General features: G+C 41.4%; 1 protein-coding gene across 2 annotated transcripts in view; it reads right to left on the minus strand.

Annotated features, from left to right (window-relative positions):
* Positions 1 to 1451: 1451 nt before the first annotated feature.
* The window catches only part of EGFR (epidermal growth factor receptor), a 155216-nt gene continuing 140519 nt past the window's right edge, over positions 1452 to 16148 (minus strand). Inside the window, exons 20-28 of one of the 2 annotated variants that reach the window (XM_071736205.1) lie at positions 13222 to 13407; positions 9736 to 9891; positions 8742 to 8817; positions 7356 to 7502; positions 4725 to 4822; positions 4126 to 4293; positions 3987 to 4034; positions 3785 to 3890; positions 1452 to 2764 (exon numbers count right to left, since the gene is read on the minus strand). In XM_071736205.1, the coding sequence (XP_071592306.1) occupies positions 2388 to 2764; positions 3785 to 3890; positions 3987 to 4034; positions 4126 to 4293; positions 4725 to 4822; positions 7356 to 7502; positions 8742 to 8817; positions 9736 to 9891; positions 13222 to 13407 (1362 nt within the window). In that variant the 3' untranslated portion in view covers positions 1452 to 2387. The remainder of the gene's footprint in view (positions 2765 to 3784; positions 3891 to 3986; positions 4035 to 4125; positions 4294 to 4724; positions 4823 to 7355; positions 7503 to 8741; positions 8818 to 9735; positions 9892 to 13221; positions 13408 to 16148) is intronic. The other variant, XM_071736204.1, reaches the window with a different exon arrangement.

Below are 16148 nucleotides of genomic sequence, written 5' to 3' on the forward strand. Positions count from 1 at the left end.
TTCTCATTTTATCTAACACAAAACATTTGTTAAATCCTTTTTGTAATAGTGTTGTAAAGATTCTGCAGGAGAACATGAACTATGTGATTTTCTAGTAGTTCTACTTGGAGACATACCAAATTTAGCAAGTTGAAAATCACCTGTGATTTCTGCTAATACTGTTTTTTTGTTTTATGTACAGTCCCCCCAGGGTGATAGGTGGAGAAAAGCTGCATGGCCTGTCCATACATGTTGCATGCTTGTGAGAGCAACACAACAAATCTGCTCTCAGGAATGCAAGGCAAAATCTGCCTGTAGCTGGACGTGGGAACCGATTTTAAAGACAAGCCAGTAATAATCAAAGTCAAACATAGCATCCTCCATACTGCTGTGCCTGAGACTTGGTCACAGTGACAAGCATGTACCAAACAAGACAATCTCTAGATTTTGACCCAATATATGGCTTTGCTCTTGACTGCATTGAGCCCAATAAGCTAATGCACACACACAAGATGCTAACACATTTTATACCGGGTTACTCATAAAAGGGGTCATTTCACATTACTGTTTTTCTTCTTCATTCCCAATAAATCTGTAAAAACAATGTTATAAGGATTTGCTGCTTGATCCTGGATTCCAGATGCAATATTTATACTGAAACTAAGTTTGAATACTAAGATATTCAAAACACAGTGGAGGCATAGATCTATTTCTTGCTACTCAGTACAAATTACATATCCTCCACAACTCAGTCACTTATGCTACCCTCAAGCAAGCTGCCAGTGTTCAACTTGTTAAGGGCCTTTGTACCAAAATCAGCCAATGTGCCTTTGCTTTTTGACCTAGTGGTTTGATTAAAATGGCACTGCAAGGCTTCTGGTGGGATGCATCTAAGTTATTGACTAAATTCACACTTTAGGCACTTTACTACTCCTACATTTGTAAGAAATATTAATGATGGAAGAATCTAAAGTTCTCTATCTAAAGTCCCTGGAAAGAGTGTCTGCTTTTGCTGCTGTGATAGATTCATACCATCAAGCTAAAATCTTTGCCTTGCCTCATCTGTCTATTCCACACTGATAACAGAAGATGCTGCTGGGTATTTACAGATGCAGTAGGCATTCCTGTGTTTCTGAAAAGAAGAGATTATTACTCCAGATTATTCTTACTTTCTTCAATTCATTCTCACTGACCATTCTGCCCTTCCAGGATAGGGGCAGCCAACCATCCCCAGGCTCTGCCCTGGCGTGGTACAGCAATTGGCAGTATCTTGCCTTGAAGTGAGTAAACCTTAACACTGATATACCTCTTTTCTTTGCTAAATGTAAAAGGGAAAATGATTTCTGCTCTGATCCCATTTAAGAAAGGAAATAAAACTGCTTGGCTAGAGCTACCTGTATTTCTTGCCCTTGTCAGATTTAATTTACTATATTTCTTCCAGACTGTCTCGTGAATGCTCCAAATTGCCACAATTTGCATTTCCTTGACATTTAATTAAAGTCTGTTAAACATTATTTGACACTTCATTTTTCAGTTACAGCAACATCTTTAACAGTTTTGTCGAAGAAGAAAGGCATTTTGACAACCTGACAGCTACATAAGTGATCAGAAAAAACAAGTCTTGTGCTTGGCCATCAGAAAACAGACTAGAGAGCACTTTATAACCATGACTTTTGAGGTGAGTTCCTCCTGTCAGCATTTAGCAGTAGTGGTCAGTAGGTGATGTGTTGTGCCATTTTGCTTTTTGTGCTAGTTTTTCCCGGAGTGATCCACTCCATACTGCCCAGGGCAGAATTTCCCATACGTTCCTCAGATGCACTTCTCTTCATGCCAAACATTATATGGATCTAATTTGTAAAAATCTGATGGTTTAGAAAAACTGTTTCTGTACCAGAAGTTTTGGAAAACCATTGAGTAACACTGTTTTTTTTTTTTCTTTCCTGCTGGTGATCTGAGCACCACATAGCAGACCAGCAGTACAAGCATCTCATCTCGTAAAAGATCCAAAAATTCTGTTAGAAGCACTTATAAAAATAAAGACTTAGAAAGGATCTTGACTGTACATTGCATACAGTTCTTAAATTCGTCCCAGAGTGGCTTCTTACCATGCTATCATTTAAAAATGAAAGGAATGTATCTTTTTTACTTCTGTCCAGAAGATCCCCCTCCATCTCAACGTGCATCCGAGAGCAGGCTATGGGCCTCAGTAATTACATGGAACTGGGCAAGAAAAGACCCAAACTACCATCAGATAGGCTTTGCAGTTTCAGCCTCCATGCTGAAAAAAGAAAGGTGTGCTTATTGATTCATTGCAGTCACCATTTCCTCTGAGCTGGAGTCTGTTCTAACAGCAGCCAGGCGATTCACCCAGTCTGGCTTGCCTTGCTGCAAGAAGAAGTTCCCTATGGTCATGCTGAAGCTTCAATGTATTCGCTTTTTGGTGCTGCTACCCTCAAGTACTCTGGGTTCTCAGCTGCGGGAACTTTCAAGAGACCATTAGGTTTGGTTTCCTTTGGTAAGAAGTCCTGCTGGTAGTCAGGATTGTCCAGATTTATTTGATGGTTGCCCGCCTGGATCCAGTATGGAGAACTCTCGAAGACTGTTTTGGCCAGTGGAGACTGGTTGGTGTTGAGATACTCAGGATTGTCCACAGCTGTGCTGTGTGAATTCTGGTAGCTGGAGTCTGTGGGGACCTTTGAGTTTGCTGTCAGTGAGAAGTTGTTGTAGATTGGATTCTGGACTGCTGAGGCAGACGTTTTCTTGGGCACCAGCTGGTTTACATACTCTGCAATAAAAAGAAAATAAAAATGAGAAGGAAGGAAAATGAGGACACATAATGAATGCAGCCATTTGCATCACCTGAGGTTTAATTTCAACCCAGCTAACACCAGCTTTTCATGCACAGCATCTCACTGAACTTCCTGAAGCAGAAGAGAGCCAAAGGCAGGGACTGCTGTGCCAGGGCACCAAACAAGCTGACCTGAAGTTCACTTTCAGGAATTCAGTCTGCAAAGCAGCAGAAAGATGGCTTGGACCACAAGAGAGAGAGAGAGAGATAGCTACTGTTGATTTTAGTGATATGTGGGTGGCTACACCCCAGATACTGTTCTGAAATCGCAGCCAGGGAGCTTTGCTGCCAGAAGCCATTTCCCTAGGAAAATGTTTAGAAATGAGGAAAGTGCCTAGAAAATACAAGATTAGCAGTAACAGAGATTCCACATCTCACTTAAATGCCATCCCTTGCAGAGTCTTTCACCCTTTTTAGCTGTGGTGTATTCTAGGAAGGGTTGGTTAGGTTTTTTTAAGGGCACAAAGCATCCTGGCTGCATAACCCAGTATCAGCTCCATCAGCGCTCACTGGCTCACTCTCCAACTGCCTACGCTCTAAGTCCACGTGAAACCATGAGCTGCCTTCTGTGTATCAGAAAGCAATCAAAATGCCAGAAAGCTGTTCATATTGCTAAAATGGTTTAAGCTGTGAAACCTTTTTAGAGGATATTTTTTAAAGTTCAGGGGTGGTAGAAAGCTTTAAACATATGACCAGGCATGCAAACTCCCTGGCACCACATAGCAAACATGAAGATCCCAGCTCACGAAAGAACCCAAATGAGAGGGGGCCAGAAGCAGACAAAAAAAGTCTAAGAAAGGGATATGCACGTGCATTTCCACTCCCATTTACCAAGCAAAAATGGTAGGAAGCATTTGGATTGCTTCTTTTCTACAGAAAAGGAAGGACAATTATATTGACAAGAAAATGGCTTGTGAATGAGTGGCTGTGGGATTGAAACAGAGGAAAGGTACTTACCTGGGGCTGGCAAGAAGCCATCGTCTATGCTGTCCTCCAAGAAAGCACCCGTTGGGTCTGAGCTATACCTCTGGACAAAGCTGTCTTCCCTTACAGGGTGCCCCTGCTAGGTTGGAAGTAGAGAAAATAAATTTAAAGGGACTGATTTGTAGAAGCTAATCCACACAGAAATTTCTCCTTTTTTAAAAGTCATCCCACTTACCCCGTTCCTGTCAATGCAGGTTGTAGCAGAGTTGTTGCTAGTAGCACTCTTAAAAAAGAGAAAGAAAATACAGACAGTATAAGAAACAGTTCACTTTTAAAATTGCTTTTTGTGTTTCCACAGAAGAAAAGTTTCATACCAATGAACTCAGGAGAGGAGTGCGAGATGTTGAGGGGCTGTTGAAGAAGCCTTGGTGTGGCACGAGATACTCATCTGCATCCACTATGTCTTCCATGTCCTCCTCTTCCATCAGGGTGCGATAAAACTTGGAGTCCGTAGGACTGGGCAGGTGCATCCTATCATCTCCCTGTGAGACAAATCATCATGACAGTGAACTTGCAGACTCCCTTCAAACCTTCATTATCCTCTCCTCTGAGAGACACGAAGTAATATATCAAGAGGTCCAAGATGTAAAAATCTTAATTTGTGTGTTTAACCAAATTTGCCAAGAATTTACGGGTATTTGGGCCTGCAATCTCTGTCTATGCTGCTGCAAAATATCTGCATTTTGATGAGGACCAGACTCTCTTCCCCTCTCAGGACTGCAGTATGGACTGTTACTGAGACCACCGCTGTGAAAACAGTGATCAGTCTTGAAATTCTGTGTGTGGTTCTAGCTGGATGTGCTAAAACCCAGAAAGTAAATTATCCATATCATATGTTTTTATATGTATTGCTTATCCTTTTGGGCCTCATGTTAAATGCCATCAGACATCTTCCTACCACTGGGTTTAGTACCTGTATAACGAGATAGCGCGGGGGGTCACGGGCCATTTTTGAGAACTCCGCTATCAGTTCACGGAACTTGGGACGGCTGTCTGCATCGATCATCCAGCCTGCAGGGATGACAGGGCATGCACCACACAAATAAAGTTGCTTTCATGATAAAACACACGCTTAAAATAAAGTGTAACAGAGAAAAGACTGGCACCATACATGCTCTTAAAGATTTATATGTAAGGGACCGCTATAAAAAGTTAATTACCAACAACTGCTGTGAATCTCAGCATTCAAAATGCGCATCTTGGCAATTTGGGAAAGAATGAAAGAGATAATAAAAACCCTTGTTGGAAGAGGTCCAGGCTGAGGCTGTCTCCTGATGGCCTATTACTGTTTGGGCAGGCAGGTCCCACCTGAGCTATAAAGCTGCATCAGTCCTGAGGATATAAAACTGGTGGCCAGCCTTGAACAGTCCAAATTATGCTGCTCTGAAAAAGCTCTTGAAAGGGAAAGCAGAATGACTTCATTGGGCACCAGCAGATGTGTGGTGATTTGACCATCTAGTCCTCAGTGCATTGCTTCACGAAATTCTGGGAAGACTAAAGCAGAAGCTACCCTCTGTACCAGATATTTTCCAAAATTCTGAACATCCTTGCTGGGGACATTTTGAAAGATTAACCATATCTAAACTGTATTTAATTAGTAACCGGACTTCAACAAAACCAAGTCCTACAGCTTAGGGTGGACCAATGCTAGAAGAGATTCTGAATACAGATACTGGTGGTTTAACTCGTGAGATTACTTAGGAAACCCACAGTTTCTTTTATCGACAAACAGACGAGTTGATGTAGAGGCCCTTGTGTCTAAAATTAAAAATACGAAAGGCCAAGTTCAGTGTGTCTGGAGGAACTCACAAGAAACAGCTTATCCTAATAGAGAAATGAAGTGATAATATGCCATCTGAAATCAGCATTAGACAAAAATCTCATCACTGTCAGTGACCTTTTACTATGGTAGAAATATGACCCCTTGCTAATTCAGAAAGAAATCCTTTTTGCTTTTGGAGCATTTGGAAGTTTACCACTGTCGTAGAAGCAGCATCTACTACGTCTGAATTTATGTCTGAGTTGCATATGTTTAAATACTGCTTCTTAATAAAAGAAAAAAAAATTTTTTTTGTGCAATAACTTTGAACATTTTGGTTTATGTTCTCAGTTTATGAAAGAGATGACTGGAAATCCAGAATTTGTTTAGATAAAATAGCAGCTTCAACAGGGTCTGTGCTGTTGCCTGCAAATATGGGGTGATCAGAGAAGAGAAAGGTGTGCAGCCAAGTCCTGTGGCCAAAGGAAGACTCAGACCTCAGATCCTCATGCTCTTGCATTTAAATTCAGTGTAACAGTACGAAAGGGGATGTGGACTCTCCACTGGTGGTGTTCTAGAAGTAACAATTACCCCATTAGTAGATGCCTGGAAAAATATCATGCTTTCTGCATCTGGACTAACCCAAAGGAAGGGCAATGGATGGAGCTGCTGAGCATTGCAAAAGCCGAGCCCCTGAAGGTATTTTCTTTGAAGATCTGGGATATAATTGCTGCAAGCAGAGAAGTTGGCAGGGATGAGGTGTCAGCAGGGTTCATCAACAATGGGGAGGAGTTTCCAGGACACTGCTTGTGGGTCTGGGCATCTCCCAAGCTTGGTGCACATACCTGGATCCAGTATCTGTTCTCTTTGGTGAGCACAGGATTGGGCTCTCCCCGTGCCATGACTGTCCTGACAAAGCAACACTGGGACACTCCAGGACTCCCTGAAAGTACTGTGAATAGTGGATTGCTTCCTGTTTCAGGAATAGCTAAATTTTGCTCCGGTGAGACGGTCTTAAATGCCACCTAGTGGGCTTTTCACCAGCATCGTCACAAACACAAAGGGCAGAGAGCAGGAATGCAGCACTCATGGTCTAGAGATGCACAGTAAGCCAGATAATAATCCAACATTTTAGCAGCTGATAGAGATGGAAAATGAATTTAGGGTTCAGAATCCCTTTGATGTACTGTAACAATGACCAAAAAGTACTTGAGAGACTCCTAGCTCCTGTGCTACTTCAGAGCAACATCTGTGTGCTGGAAAAGAGCCATCCAAAAATCAGATGCAGAACTCTTGATACACGTGTGCATCTGCCATTATGGCTGATGCCTGTGCTCACAGCACTCCTTTGGTAAAAGTATCCCATGATCTGTGTGTGTGATTGCAGGGGGAGGCATATAATTGGACTTTACTGAACTAAGAGGGAGACTGGAGAAGAAAGCAGTGTTAATTTTATTTTCTACACATATAAAACTAGAGTATCAAGTAAAGTGGGTGTTGTTACGCTGATTTATACTGCCTGATAATAACAGTTTTAAATAATTGAGAATATCAGCCAGTGCTGTGAATGGTGAAAAAACATTACCCGACCGAATTAGTGACAAATGAAACCATATTCTGTGTTCCTAGCTAAAGCTCAAGGTGCGGGAGCACACTCTGGTGTCACCACTCCCTTCACCTAACCCTATTTCTGTGCAGTCACTGAGAACACACCATATACAAATGTGACATAACAAAGACAACACTGACTTAGATGAGCACCCACAACCCCGAATGTGAACTCACATTTGACCATGATCATGTACACATCGATGGTACAGATGGGAGGCTGGGGCAAACGTTCGCCCTTCTCCAAGACAGAGGAGATTTCACTGGCAGGAATCCCTTCATATGGCTTGGACCCAAATGTCATCAGCTCCCAAACTGTCACACCTGCAGGCAGGATGAGAAGACGATGAGAGAGGCTTTGCTGGGAGCCAGGGTGCTTGCCCTGGGTGCAGGGAGGTGGTGAGGAAAAAAGGCTTTCCCAGAGGTGCTGCATTGCCAGAGCCCCACCAGGGAAAAACATTTTCTGCCAATACTTTGAAGAGAGACAAATTAATGAAATAGGTTGTATTCATCCTGGTTTCATTTTTAAGGTTTTTTTAGGGGGGACATTTTGTGTGGTTTTGGTTTTTTGTTGTTGCTGTTTGTTTTGGGTTTTGTTTTGTTTTGTTTTGTTTTGTTTTGTTTCTAAATCTCAGCTAGTATCTCAGTGTTGAACATCTCACAAACTTCCCAGACTCACAAAAAGGAGATGCAGGTTACAGTCTCTAGACTCCAACCCAGCAAGTGGTTTTAAAAATGGAAGTTGTATTTTTGTTTGAAAACAATCTCTTTGGAGATGAGCAAGACCAGTTTTTGAAAGATGTGTAAACCAGTTGCCTCAGTGTTGTTTGCTGACTTGCCACATACACTCGTGATGTAGCTGTTGTGACTGCCTGGTAGCTTAGGATACAAAACAAGATTTTGGATGCCAAGATACATAAATGGATTAAAAAGACCAGAGGCTGTACTTTTTCTAACGTACACAGGATCTGACCATCTGTATTAATTTTTTTCCAGGAATACAAGGGTCCGTGGAAATTTTGGAATAAGTTGCTTTAAGAAGTTCCCTTTCTGCTCTTGTTTCTTTCAAGCTGGCTTACAAACTATACCAAACATAAAGTTAATATCTAAGGAGCTAATAACTTTGATTCCCTTTTAGAGTTGTTCTCTGCATAGCAGGATGCCAAAGCCATTTTAGGTCACAGCAGAATTACATTGATTAACAGCAGCACGGCTGATGGTTTTAAGTCCTACCTCCAATTATGTGGTTTTATTTTCAGCCCAGTTATATTTCATATGAAGCTGCTGAAGAAAAGCCTCAGCAGAACTTCAGCACATGAAGCTTCAGCCCCTTTTGGCAAAGAGCTTGTGTAATTTGAAAGCATATTCTGCAAAACATCTTAAGCCTCACTAGAATGCAATTTCATGGGAACTTTATTTTATTGAATAGGTTATTTGGGTCCATTGTTTACATTTATTCTTTTAGTATTCTCATAAAAGGAAGGAAGAAGGTCTGTGTAGTCACTAGCAAATTCTGCAATTTTTCACCACTTGTGCAATAATTATAAATGAGTTTAGACTCACCATAACTCCAGACATCACTTTGGTGAGTGTAAATCCGGTGTAAAATTGATTCCAAGGCCATCCATTTAATAGGAACCTAGGAAAAATCACAAATGAACCATAAGAGGCTTACACAAAATTTATCAGCAATATTTGCCACCAGGTGGTGTTTAAACCAACAGCTTTGTTGCAGAAAGCAAAAAAACCAACCAAAAAAAAAACCAACAAGCAGCACAAGTATCTGAGTGTCAGTCCAAGCAACTTTTGAGTCCCTTTTTATTATTTTATTTTATTATATTGAACCTGGGAAATTGTGAAATATTAGGCATAATAGAAATATCTCTTACAAATTAGTCTTACAATACTCTGAACAGACAAATTACAATATTTTTCATCTTTTCTTATCATAACAGGACACAAATCCAATCTCAGGCCGTATGACAGACTGATCTGCACTCATATGGTTTCCATTTATGATCTCTGCAATATTTGCAAGCAGCTTCTTTCTAATTTCTCAGCAGGACACATTCCCTCCACCAGCACGTAGTACAACACGAAGGCGTGTTGAACCAAGTTTGACAGGTCTTTCTTCTGCTATGCATATTATAAATATACAGCATTCCCTTTCTCTTCATAAATGGTGTTATTGGTGTTGGCTGCACTGATTAATTCAGCCCTGCTTTCTTTCTTTTTTTTTTTTTTAATTTAAAAAAAAAAAAAAAAAAAAAAAAAAAAAAATCTTGCCTTTTCCCAGACATTCTGGGTGGGAATTTCAAAAGCATTCACTGCTTTGCTACCTCCACTCCCACTGCAGTCCCACTGGCCTGATGCTGCTTCAGCTGATTTCAGAGGACTCCCACAGTCTTCAAAGGCAGCAAGCTGAGACAGCAGCTGAGGGCTTTGAAAAGCCCAGCCACTCTTTTTTTTTTTTTTTTTTCCCCCCTGTGCTTAAGGCTCTGGTGCAAGCACAAACACAGATGAACATGCAGTGCCTCATTTCTCCAATACACTTTACCTTGCCTCCCTCAGCATGATACTCCTTCTCGTCAGCACCAAGCAGCTTTGCCAGCCCAAAATCCGTGATTTTCACGTGTTGAGGAGTTTTAACGAGGACATTCCTGGCAGCAAGGTCCCGGTGCACCAGGCGACGCTCCTCCAAATAGTTCATTCCCTGCAGTATGACAGACTTGGATGTGCAAACAAGCTACCAAACCTCAGATGCTCTGAGGTACCAGTACACACACCACCACAAACACGTGGCAACTTACAACCCTTCAGCATAAGGTTGGCTATTTTGATTTACATGACACTTATTGCAGAGTAAGGTTGTGTAGTTGCACAGTTACAAAGAGAAGTAACTATTACCTTCTGGAAACCTTTTTTATGGGTCAATGTGCCAGGAGAGTCATGGAGAAAAAAGGGACAGTAGCAGGTATAAGCAGGGGATGTGGTACCTTTGGGATTTAGTGCAGCAACTATAAAATTGGGATAAGAGTAACAAATAAGGAGGCAAACCTTTCTTTCAGCTGCACTTGTGCAACCCCAGTGACTTCAGGATAGCACAGTGCAGGAAGCTAACTATCACTGTTCATATACACATAGGCCAAGCCTACGGACAGTATGTAGACACTAATGACCTGAGGAAAGAGTCCAAGCAAAAATAAGAAATTATTTGTTCAAAGCTGCCAATTCTGCATCTTGTTACAGCACACCCTGCCCTGTCCCTGCTAACAATGAGGCATCCCACCACAAAGGTGAGAAAATAAAATAAAATAAAATTTAAAAAATCCATTTTATGGCTGAGCTCAGAGTTGCATGTATTTTCAAGTCCTCTTTTAAAAGGCAAGTTCTTCCAGTTTCACTGCCTCCCATGATTAGACTGGGTTTGCCATAGCATACGTGCTTTTTTGGTACAACTGCCTCTCATGGAAGATTAGGACTAATTGTGCTGGTTTGACTTTTAAGGTATGAATCTAACAGCTGCATTTCTGACCACAGAGATTATTCCCCCTTTCCCTAAACTCCAGTCTCTTGGTGTATAAAATAAAGAAGATCATGATTTTTAAGTTTTCTGCAAGATCTTTTCTAAAAACCACAATTATTCCCAGTTGATAGATTTCTGCTGGCAGCAGCTTATGTGCTTGTATTTTTATGAAGAGAGAATTAATTAAAAAAGTACTTCTAACATACAAAGTTAGCACCAAAATGACCAAGTTGATGTGATGACAGAGCACTGGAGGGAATAACTCCCTTCCAGCCCCCACCTCCTTCCTAAGCCCACTGCTAAATTGGACCACCATCAAATCCTCTTCTGGAGTCCCTCAGCAGAAGTTCACCCAAGTGCTGCTACTGTTGCCAAAACAAACCACCCAGACAAACTGGCACGGTGCCACTAGGAGCCTGCATTTAGTTACATAAATAGGTCTTTGGCGAGCAGAACTCTGAAACAAAAAATCTTGAGCTCCCAATAGAAAGCTGACTACCTTAAATAAAAATAAAGATCACAAAAAATTCCTGCTAAACATGTCCTGCTGCAGGGACTTAGTAAGACTTAAAGCTGCTGAAAAGCAGAGGATCAGTTTCACACTAAGCTATTTAAGACACTGATAACTTAAGGACCTGTGCACATACACAACTGCACACCAAAGATGCTGAGCTGCTTGTCTATAATGTTCAGCAGATCTGTAATTATGTGCAGGCCTGGGGCTTAAGCCAGTTTTCATCTTTTAAGTGTGAGTCCAGTGTGTTCAAAGAGTTACTTTGCAGTGTTCCTGCATATGGAGTGTTGATGCACTGTCATAACATCTTGTCTGAAAGACAGGATTCCATAACTCAGTGAAAAACACTGTTTGTAGAAGATGCAAAGAAAACTTATTTCAAAGCTGTGAAAACAAAAATAAATAAAAAAGAAAACTTCACTGGGAACTTGTCTCCTGCTGTTTAGTAACCAGACATAAATATATTCCTTTCAATTTTTTCCCTTGCTGAAGTACATGTTTGAAGTCTTGGAGAATGTCCAAAAATCTAGCATGACTTTATCAGAGTAGTAAGATCAGACACATTGGTGGGAAAAAGCTGTATATGTGATTTATGAGCACTTTGAGGAGAACTTCAGTGTGGAGCAGCACAAAGGAGAAAGCTGAAGGTCAGGCATATCTGGAGCGGGTAGAAGTTGCTATGGGCAAATGTTGAACCGACATGAAAAAAATCAAACAGAAGCTAACAATTGTGAATGGCAACCTTTTGGGCAAGTGATGCCCCAGGGATCAATCTGGGGACTGATTCTGCCACCTTAAAAATTAATGAGGAGAAGGAGGAGGGTAATGTAGCCTCTAGTTCATCCTCCAAAGAGACTGAAACCTGGCCAGAGCAGAAACTGATTTTAAACAAGAGAGTAAGAGTCAGAAAAAGGCTCTTCACATCCCAGGTGGATGCATAAATTAAAAATCACTTGCTGTGGGAGCACACTGTAAAAAAGTACACACACCGAGATGAAAAATGTGCTCTGTATACTTTTGGTGGATACATTTCTGAGGTTCTCAGCATATTTCCTGAACGAAAACCATGGCCATCCCATACTGGGATGTATACAAGGTCTCGAGGGGCCGATAAGGCTGTAAGTATGTGGTTAGCTAGCAGACTGTCATTCCTGAAGTAAGCAGCAATTAAAGCAGCTGGGCTCTGTGGACGCTGCTATCTCATATGACAAATCTCCAACCAACTGCAGCTATTTTTTTTTCCCTGGTTTTGCTCCATTCTTCCATGCTTGCAACTGGCTAACCAACTTCCAAGCACATCATATTGCTGCTAATGGCAAGAAGCTGTATTTCAGTCTTCTTTGCTGCTCTTCTCTGTGCCAAACAGTGCCAGGTCTGATAATGAATCTTTCATTTGACACTATGGCCACAGCAATTAGATTACAGGCACTGACTTGGTGCCTATAAATTACACAACAGCCTTGGGGTGCTTGAATGTCTTTCAGTCACAGCCAGCCTGCACTAGAACGGAGCTGGTATTTATTAATCATCAGATTTGATCCCCAGGCCTCAGAGATTTCAGCCTGAAAAATCAGAGTGCTTGTCCAAGGCACAGAAGGACAATATCACTGTTTGCCTCATGGCAGAGCTCAAAGAAATCTACTGACAGAAGCAGCACTTTGGCATGGCAACTATCAAATTCAACTCCTTTCCCAGCCACAGCTTTGTTGCCTCACGTTATTGTTTCATTTCAGGGTGTTTGGTTTGGACATAAATGCCTTGGTGACAATATTAAGCTGTCTGGGTGAATTTTGAAGACTAGTTATGGTTTGCACAGCAGCTTGAAAATGGTAAATTCTTGAAGGCAAAATAACTGCTTGCAGTTAAGTATCAGGTATCTAGGAGCCATGTGGTAGAACATAAAGGCTTGCAGAGAAAATTAAGTAAATAAATACATTATTAGCTGTCAGATCTCTGTGTGGGAGTCAGTTTTAGCTGATCTGGTGGTGTGCTGGTCCACTTACCTTTGCTATCTGCACACACCAGTTGAGAAGGTACTGGGAACCAATGTTGTCCTTGTGCTCTCGGATGTAATCCAGGAGGCAGCCATAAGGCATCAGCTGTGTGATCAGCTGAACAGTAGAAGTCAGGCAGATTCCCAGCAAGCGGCACACATGAGGATTGTCTACACTGGCCATCACATAAGCTTCCTGAGGAGAAAGGAAAAAAAAAAAAGTTAAACACTCAGTATGGCATGACAGAAGTGTTTGGAGGCAGTATAAAATAAGCCAGTCATTCAGGAGGTTAAAATGCAATATGCAAACTCTGTGCCCTGTATCACATACAAAATACTTTTATTTTCCACTCTGTGGACCAAGTTTCCCCCACTCACTGGAAGATCCAGATTTTGAAGGCTGAAGCTTCACTGAGATGCTGCAAAAGGGCCAGTTTCCCACTGTTGGTAAACCAATCAAACATGGGACATAAAGTGCTGGGGACAGAACTTAGGGACTTAGGAGGAATTTAAAAATTGAACACCAACTATATGCTGATGGGATTTCATAATTTGGAGAACAAGCAACACATCTTGAGAACATGTGCCAGATGGCTTTGTTGTGACCACAAAATCTTTTCACAAAACTGACTGGAAATCAGTACTTTTGAGACCTCTGTCCATCTGTCTGGGTTAGTACTTATCCAGAAGTCAAAAGCTGTCACCTAGGATGAGACTGCCAGTTCATCAGTTCATGTCAAACCAAACAGGTTAATAATCAGTTCACCTTTTAAGAAGTCTGAACACGTCTTACTTTAAGCAGCACTGGAGAAAACATTGTTCCCAATTGGAACAGCTCTTTTAGGCCCATATAACAATGCAAATGATACCAGGAAGGGACTTATTATGTGGGAGTCTAAGCATGATAAACCCTTTGGTCAACTGGAATTTGGGTCTGAGTTCCATAAATATGGGAAAAACACTTCTTTCAAGCCTGATTTTACTCTATGCAGCTTTAAGTACTTAGCTAAGCTACCCAAGGTTCTTTCTCTTCCCTTGCTCTTCTGCAAGAAAGGAGAGACCCCTTCAGAGGCTGGTGCCACACACTCCAGACACATTAAATACATCCTTTAACAGGTTTTTGAATGCAAAAAACTACTCACAGATTTAAATCTGAGATCTACATTTATATGACACCCACTGTCAAGTGCAGGTTCAAAGAATGAATTACAATAGGGGCTATAAATAAGAGCTGAAGTTGTGTTTTCTTTTTAATTAATTTTGTGTCTGACTTATAGTACTTCACTTCTAGGCATTTTAAAAGCCATCTGATTGAAAAACAACACAATGGGGAATAAATGGGAATTTTTTTCATGCAGCACCTTGACTCAACATCTTAAGTGACACCAACTAATCATTCCTTGGCAAGTTAACCCTAGGCTAGCAACCCCCCCAAGCTTGAAATAAGAGCCAGACCACTATCATGGCAGGGAATGGAGCAAATATGTACTTTTAAAGAGCTTAAGAAATTAAATACCATAGCACTTTACTCATCATCTAACAAGCTTTCCACAGATGTTACATAGCTAAATATCTGGTAAGCACTATTATTAAATGAAGTTATTAAAGCTATGACGTTCAAGAAATAAGCAAGCCAAGTTCCTAAGCAATAATTTCTGGTCTTGGTAATGTTGTTTGATGTTCCAGCCTAAGCAGCACATAATATAATGCACTTTTCTTCTGAGGTGCTGATTTTGCATTTGGTATCCTTGTTTTGGAGACTCTGGGATTAAAACGGCAGCCAGGTTAAAGACAATGTCTGCCAGAACTGGGGAAGGACTCCTGAAGGATGTGAGCAGGGCACTGACAAACATCCCTCTGTAAAGACTAACATGGATTCTGTAGGCTAGCCCGAGGGAAGATAAAGCAAGAGTACAACATGATCTTCAATTATGTAGATATTTAGAGCAGTGTTTTTAGAGAGCTTTGTGAATCCACTACACGATGCTTAGATACACGTAGAGGCTGAAACATGCTAAATCTCCTTAGGGTTCCAACCTGAGCCACTGTACCAATGAAGGACGTCTGTTTCTTGCCCTGCTTCCTCTCAGCATTCAGATCCATACTGTTTTCATTTCAGCAGGTGGGGGGGAAAAATCTGCAGGGTCAGAGCTGTTCTCACTGCCCATCTGCTGTGCAGCCCATGAGGGCTGACCTGGGGGCTGAGAACTGGGATGCTGATGAAGCAGGGTGGGCGTAGAGGCCACACAGCTTCCAGAGAGCATCCAAGCATTGACACTGCCTTCTACATTTGAGACTGCAAAGTAAAATAGGCCACTGCCTCCTCGCAGGGAGCAGAAGGGAGCTATTGTGCGGTCCTGGGTCTCTCTAAGTAGCCCAAGACATTAAAGTGGGCCTTTGTTTCAACTGTTTATCTTGGAAATCTCTGTGGTACGCTCTGACCTGCTCCAAGTATGCTTGGTATTCAACAACAGTCTTCTGAATTAGCCCTACCCTAATAAAGCCAACGAGAGCTCGCCTGGATTGTATGAGCTTAAGCTGCTGTGCTTGTCCTATACCTAAGTGCATTTCTGTGAGACAAACCATCTTTAATTGGACATTATTATCTCGGAGGTTTCAGTGACCTTGAAAAATTGTTTGTGTAGCAAAAATCTGTTTCAGGAGGAGCTTTTGGAATCATCTCTCTGACTTCTTGCACTGGTTTAGTGTTTAATTAAATTTTCTTCTGAAATACAGTATGAAGTTCACCGACCAAATAATCTGAAAAATGAACAGGACTGAGAAAAAAAAAAAAAAGCTTTTTGTTACACATCGTAATTCAATGAAAATCCAGAAAGATAATGTGGGGATTTGATACAGAAACTTCTTTGAAAAGAGAAAGTACTTCGATGCCACAGTCCCCACATCTCTGAACATCTGCTGAAGGCAGGACACAGC

This window comes from Heliangelus exortis, chromosome 2, assembly GCF_036169615.1.
Source record: "Heliangelus exortis chromosome 2, bHelExo1.hap1, whole genome shotgun sequence".
In the NCBI taxonomy this organism is placed as follows: domain Eukaryota; kingdom Metazoa; phylum Chordata; class Aves; order Apodiformes; family Trochilidae; genus Heliangelus; species Heliangelus exortis.